The sequence below is a fragment of the Amphiprion ocellaris genome, chromosome 6 (assembly GCF_022539595.1).
Source record: "Amphiprion ocellaris isolate individual 3 ecotype Okinawa chromosome 6, ASM2253959v1, whole genome shotgun sequence".
In the NCBI taxonomy this organism is placed as follows: Eukaryota; Metazoa; Chordata; class Actinopteri; family Pomacentridae; genus Amphiprion; species Amphiprion ocellaris.
In genome coordinates, this window is record NC_072771.1 from 12,043,462 (window position 1) to 12,050,690 (window position 7,229).

At 39.4% G+C, this 7,229-nt stretch overlaps 1 protein-coding gene across 1 annotated transcript; it reads left to right on the plus strand.

Moving 5' to 3' along the window:
• Positions 1–5,164: 5,164 nt before the first annotated feature.
• On the plus strand, positions 5,165–7,229 carry LOC129349064 (uncharacterized). The gene is made up of 4 exons (XM_055011112.1): positions 5,165–5,417; positions 5,709–5,864; positions 6,157–6,249; positions 6,726–7,229. Exons 1-4 carry the CDS (start codon positions 5,316–5,318, stop codon positions 7,047–7,049), a joined length of 675 nt encoding a protein of 224 aa, XP_054867087.1. The 5' UTR covers positions 5,165–5,315; the 3' UTR covers positions 7,050–7,229.

The following is a 7,229-nucleotide window of genomic DNA, read 5'->3' on the forward strand; positions in this document are numbered from 1 at the left end:
CTGGTCAGGTTCTTGATCAATCTGTTGAGGAGATTCACGATTCAAGTTTTTTTATTTGCTATTTGTGTGCAAACAGACAGTTTAGGCTCATTGGAAGTCTTGTGCAGGTCTCTCTCTTAGTAACCAATATTCATCATCTTGCTTCCTGTCTTTGCATCGGTACACCAAAAATCTGTGAAATTCAGTCAAATTAACTCGTCTAATTTGCTAGTCATTGCATAAATATATTCCCAATTGTATTTCTCTCAAACATACTGCCAACAGGATGAGCCTTTAGTCAGCTGTATTATGAAATTATTTTTTTCAAGAACTGTTATTAATCAGGATGAAGGATATTGCTACTAATGGATGTTTCTTCTCAGTGCTTGCAGAAATTGTTAGCTATGAAAGCTGAAATGCGAAACACATCTTCCAGTGAATGTTCTTTAAATTAGTTTGTACTCTTTTGTAATGGCTGACCTTTCTAATCAGAGCACAAGATGACTGTTTTAGCAAATGAGCAGCACACATTGAATATTCAGTGCTGTGATTTGTGATAATTTACGAGTTTAACCAGCTCTCCTGTTTCTACTATCCAGGGCTGTTTGTGTGTTGAAAATATGATTGTGCTCTTCAACCTGCCAAGTCAAATAAGAGTTAATACTTGCAGAGATGATGAAATGTCTTTTGTCTGTTCACTTTTTATTTTTACTTAATCAGCTACCATGAAATGCCATTTTGCTTGAGCACACATATCATCCAATCAGAAAATGAGTTTTGTGCCTTGTGTAAGCTGAACAAGATCAAACCCTGAGAACCGGACTAATGTGAAGGAGTTGAGGTGGATTAATGAAAGTATTAAGACTAATTAAATTGATCTGACATCATAGCAAACAAGAAGTGATTTCACAGTTGTAATTGTCAATTTAAATTTTACACAAATTACATATAAACAGAGATAAAAGATGATATTCTGTATTCATTGATCAGGAGACATACACAACCACAGTGTGAGTCATGGGCTGCTTCATGTCTCCTCCACTTATCCTTCTCTCCCAGGATTCAACACAAGAAAAACAATAGTATTTCAGGAGGTGTTCAAAAGCAATTTATTTAGACAATGAAACCTTTGTGTGCAGACAATGTGTGTGGGTGTCTCCATTCCAAGTGGTATTTCCATCTTTCCAAGAGTTAAATTATAAATGCTCAAAGTGATTTCTCAGTCATAAACATTTCCATTAAGCTAATTGAAAAAGTTTTATATGCATACCACCTACACATTAGACATCTTTCCACAGATGTCATTTTACCTAAGTCTGCATTTAACTATGTATCTTTACTGTATTTGTTGCTGCTATTCTCTTTTTCTTTCACCCTCTTGCTGTCACACACAGACACACACACACCAAGCATGCAGGCTTTTAGCAAAGCAAAGAGCTCCCTCCCATCCTCTCTTAAAAAGCAGAGGCTTCATGATAACATAAGTACATTTTCACGGTCTCAGTATGTTCTCAGTGTCACTTATAAATGAACATGTAAATATTCAGTTCAAAGTAAATAACCACTTTTTGCAGGTTTTGGTGGAGCTAGTCTGTCACTGTGCCGTTCGATGAATTAACTGGACAGCTATCACACTCCGCACTATGACTTGCATGAAAAGAGTAAATGGTCATGTCTGTGTTTTTGTTTCTAGGGCCAAGCTGTCAAATTTGAACGTCAAGGTTTATATTGAGATAAGTAGAACAGCAGACTGCCAGATATCTTGGCTTCAAAGTTCCTCATACCAACATATTCTTCCATGGCCAAAGGTTTCATTTGAACATTTAGATTCTTGTGAAATGGTAAGCATTAGTTTGCTCCTTTTTTTGCATCAGTTTTTGTTGGAAATTTGTGTTATGTAAAGGGAAATTGCCACAGGGCAGGGGGGGTTGAACCCAGAATGCAGGCACACAGGAGGTAGCACAGACTCCACAAACCAAGGCTGAGTGAACTAAGCAAACCAAACTCCATACAGAAATTAACATATTCAACTAAAACCAAACAGAGCTCTAAAATAACTAAGGATCATCAACAAAACTGGCCACTTCATGCATGTTGTTACCAGGCTGTAATTCTGCTTTATCCTCCATCTATTTGGCTGCTTTAATCAAAAGTAATGATCTGAAGTGCTATGGGTATGAGAAAGTGTTAAAACCTGTAATTAAGGATCTTGTAATTTTGGAACAGAGTGGGATATTTCTGCCAAAGTTGGGTAGAACAGTAAAAGGTGCAGTTCAGTGTGTGGTCGCTGACAACCTTGGTGCACACGGTATTGCTGGATTTGTTGAAAATTTCTCAGGGACATATGTATGTAGATTTTGCACTGCAGAAAGATCAGAGTTCCAGACTAAAGAAGTCAGAAGTGAAGTCTTTACTTTGAGAACAAAAGACATTCATGCAGCTCATTTACGAATCCTTGAGGAAAACAAATTGCCCAGTTATTATGGTGTGAAATCACAGTGTGTTTTATCAAAGCACCTCTCATATTTTGATGTTACCACTGGGTTTCCACCAGATATTGTACATGAACTTTTGGAAGGAATTGTTCCTTTTGAACTTGCACTTTGCCCTCAGTTTGTTAATCAAAAAAAAGTACTTCACATTATGTACATTGAATGAAGCAATTTCATCTTTCAACTTTAAGTGGACTGACAAAACAAATTGACCTCATCCTGTGGCTCTCAACTTTGCATCCAAAAAAACTGTTGGGGGAAATGCACATGAGAACTGGAGTCTCATCAGATTTTTGCCTTTGTTGATTGGAGAGACTGTTCCCCATGAGGAGCCTGCTTGGCAGGTCTTAACAGACCTGAAGGACATTGTTGATCTCGTTGTCAGTCCTGTTCATACAGAGGACTCCATCGCATATCTTGGTTTTAAGATCTCTGAGCACAGAATTCGATTTCAAGAGGTTTTTCCAGACTGTGAGCTTAAACCAAAGCACCATTTCTTGGAGCATTATCCATACTTGATCCGTAAGTTTGGGCCACTAGTTGCCCTATGGACTATGCGTTTTGAAGCAAAGCATAGCTTTTTTAAAAGAGTTGCGAGGAATCTCAGATGCTTCAAAAATGTGCTTCTTTCCCTTTCACAGAGACATCAGTATCAGATTGCACATCATTTTTCATGCAAGTAGCTTTACCAAACCCCCTTTGGAAGTAACACATGTTTCCCCTGTTCACATTGATGTTCTTAACAAGGAAATCTCAAATGCTCTGAGACAGAAGTCTCCAAGTTTGGACAATGTTTGCTTGGCTAAAAGTGTAGTATACAATGGACTACACTACAAGCATGGGATGATCTTGATCCACGGCTCACTGGGAGGACTGCCGGAGTTTAGTGAAATCATCCAAATGGTGATACTGCAGGACAAACTAATCTTCATTACAAAGAAGCTTAGTGGATGGTATATGGAACACTACAAAGCTTATGTTCTTAAAACATCGCCAAGCAAGGAAGTGGAACTTGTTGAGCCACAAGAACTACATGATACCTACCCACTGGCAGATTACAAAATTAGAGGGATGCGTCTTGTCACTTTGAAAAGATATGTCCATGTTTAAAGGGTGAGAACTCTGAATGTGATGGTATTTTATTAAATGGGGACACAAAAGCCAGAATCATACAAAACAATTGTGTTCTCAAAACATATTTATTTCAAACTGTAAGCCGAAATAGTGTGACAATGTGATTGGCAAGTAATCAGTTAATCACCAAATAGTTGCAGTTCTCGGCATGATGTCATTTTTTTTATGTAGGTTGCTGGATTCCAGTCAGTAAATGTTCTGCTCGCCTCCCCTCTCTTTCTCCACTTTGCCTTCTCTTCTCCTCGTCTCCTCTTCCCCCTCCTCTCTTTGCCTTCTCTCCTCTCCCCCACCTCCTCTTTTTCTCCTTTCTCTCCTCCTCTCTTTCCCTTCTCTCTTCTCCTCCTCATCTCTTTTTCTCCTCGTCTCCTCTTCTCATCCTTCCCTCTCCCTTTCCTCCTCTGTTTGCCTTCTCTCTTCTCATCTTTTTCTCCTCCTCACTTCCTTTTCTCCTCATCTCCTCTTCTCTTCGTCTCCTCTTCTCGTCCTCTCCCTTTCCTCCTCTCTTCGCCTCCTCATCTCCTTTTCTCCTTCTCGTCTCCTCATTTCCTTTTCTCCTCCACCTCTCCTCTTCTCCTCCTTCTGCTCGTCTTTTCTACATTTGCAAAACCCATTTTTATAATATAATACTTACACTCAGGTGCCACTTTATTAAGTCCATCTAGTTAAAATTAATGCAGTTTGATATAATAGTTTAACAGTAAATTCTCCTAATCAGAAATGAGTCAGTGGTACTCCTAGACGGGATTTGCTTTATGTGTTGATCCTTACTAACTGTGCTTGTGTTCTCCTCTCAGACCACCATGGCTTGTTCGGCACCTGCAAGACTGAAGGTAATTTTAGGGGAGAACAACGTTGAAAAACTGACTCTTCCAAATGGCATCCCAGAGACACTAGATGACCTTCTCAGCGAGATAAAGACTACCTTTGGGTTAAAGGGGAACGTCAGACTGCAATACATGGACCAAGATTTTGGCAATGACTTCTTTAATCTTAATTCTACCACTGAACTTCAGGATTTGGGACAATCAAGGTGATCCACCAGCAAACAAATCCTCATTTGATCAGTGCCACTCAGTCCACTTCATCGCTGTCTCTTTCATTTGACTCTGATGACGGCGCTTCGTTGACATCAAATGACACAATAATCCTCTCATCCCCTGAGTCTGTGTCATCTCGAACACAGCAGTGGCCAGAGCACTTTGCAATTCCCCAGTTTTCATATGACACGGAACTACAACTAGAGAAGGGGAATGCTGAGTACCGTGTGAGCCAAAAAATGTTGACTGTCAGCTCCCGAATGCTGTCTGATATCCTGAAAAGAGTTGCAGAAGAAATTTACCGATACAAGGCCTACCCAGAGGACGCACATTTCTGCGCAGCTGCAGAAGCCCTAATCAAAAAGCACCCATGTTTGAAAGAACCTGGCTCATTCAATGGCTGCTACGGTTGGAAACAGCGGCTGAAGTACAAAATGGCAAACTACAGGACTCAGCTCAAATTGCAGGGGTGTCCAGAGCTGTGTGTTAACTCCCTGAAATCTAAAGCGACTACAGATGCTTTTCCTGCTAAAAAAGTGAAGAAGCCAAAAAGGGCTGAAGCTAACTTCTATCCATCTTTTCCTACTGGTGAGACTATGGACAGCCTGGAAAAAGTGAGACTAGAACTTCAGAGATTGGGATAAGGAACAACGAAAAGGTCATCGCAGACAAAATGGCGAGCACGTTTGCGTACAGACGATATGAGGTGGTAAACCAAGAACTAAGCATTCAAGACTTGAAGGAAAGATGGCCTGCTCTCTTCACACAGAAAGAGGTAAGAATGGAACTGAAATGAGTCTAACTGAAAAGTCTGTATGCCTACGTGTTTATTACAGTGAGCTTTCATGAATTGTTCATAATTCGATGTGGTTGAGATTGTAAACACTGAACTTAATGATACAATTTACATTTTTAATTTCCATATATGTTATACTTTTTGGGGTATTGACATTTTGGTAGTTATGCTTCAGTGGTTATTTTGTGTATTCTGAGTTTGTATACAGGATGAGACCAGTAACTTTTTTCCATAATACAATATCTACTGTCATTTGTGTTTTGTTTTTAGATTAATACAGAGTTCCAGAGGATCACGGCTGTTCCTCTTGAGGAGAAGTTCATGGCACAGTTAGACATGCACTCAAGTCAGCTGATCAAAGTCATCCGTGCCAAAGGAGGAGCAACACGCCAAAAGACTTCAGATATCATGGACACTTTGGACCAGGTAGATCTGCACCATCAAACGAAACCCTTCATAACTAAGAGGGTTGTCACAATATATCTGTAGTCTTCATAAATACATTAATATGGGCAGGCCAGTGCTGATCATGGCTTTCATATGCATGAATGTTTTTAGCGACTCAAACACTACACTGAGCTCATTCCTTTTTTTCTGTAATGAATCTCTGGGCTTGTAAATGACTGTTTTTGAATAAAGTGCAAGAGTTAAGCTATAAAAGTAAGGATGTCTGTCTTATGAAATTTAGAACAATAAAATTAATCGTTTGTTGTTCTAGACTGTGGACATTAATCTTCGGAGGGAATGTGTGCTGAAAGCCCTCACCATCTTCATGGGAGAAGATGTAAATGACCTCATCAAGGAATATCTTGTAAGTTTCAACAGTTATTTGCATGACAGTACATCTGTCAAAGGGACACAAAATATTCTAGATTTAATGCACTATAAAAGAGAGATTTTCTCAACTGTTGTTTTTATTATCATGGCCATATTGGATATAATGTAATTGCCAGCACCAATGCACAACATATTGGATCAAATGTGTGTGTGTGTGTGTGTGTGTGTATATATATATATATATATATATATATATATATATATATTTTTTTTTTTTTTTTTTTTTTTTTTTTTTTTTTTTAAATAAAAATGATTTTTGCCTGGCTTATTTGATTATGCAAGTTCAAAGGAATAGTTTCACCTCTCTCTGCAGGTTGTGGTGTGTGATGACACCCAGTCAAGAAATAGCCCAGCACATAACACAGATAATGTGATATCACCCAGAAATTTCATCACAGTAAGAAGTGAGGCAAATGATGATTTGTGTTTGTGTCCTGTACCCTTCTGTAGGACTCTGGAACAGATGATACTCAGAGGGAGCTGGAGCAGCTCACCATGGCAGTGTTTGTCATTCGGAAGGAGGGGGAAGGACTTCAGGAGCCACCTGAAGACATTGGCATCATCATTGACGGCACGGAAGTACTGCATGAACTGACTTCGGTTGCCTCAGCTTGTGCCATGCTTTTAGGTTTGATTCATGCACTAAACCTAGCTTATCCAAAACCCCTTCGCTTCACTTTTGAAGTACTCCAAAAAATCCTGATGCAGCTTGATCAGCATAAGGTGTCCCCCAAAGTCTATAATCTGTATAGCAAACTTCAAACCTCACAGTAACGATACACTACGATGGATTCCTCCTCTGGGCCAACAAACGGCCTAGTGCCATACTGTGAAAAAACAATGGTGTTTGCACATAATGCGTTTAAAAAACGTGTCTCTTTCGGTTGTTGGGCCTCATTTTAATGCTCGACGAGACTCAACAAATGTTCCTGAAAACCACAATTTGAAGTGCTT

What these genes read in the sequence shown, in the direction of transcription:
- LOC129349064 (XM_055011112.1), top strand. Translation starts at nt 5,316, where the DNA reads ATGGCGAGCACGTTTGCGTACAGACGATATGAGGTGGTAAACCAAGAA. An exon ending in CTCTCTTCACACAGAAAGAG is followed by an intron (nt 5,418 to 5,708) that starts GTAAGAATGGAA and finishes TTTTGTTTTTAG; the next exon opens with ATTAATACAGAGTTCCAGAG. An exon ending in ACCTCATCAAGGAATATCTT is followed by an intron (nt 6,250 to 6,725) that starts GTAAGTTTCAAC and finishes ACCCTTCTGTAG; the next exon opens with GACTCTGGAACAGATGATAC.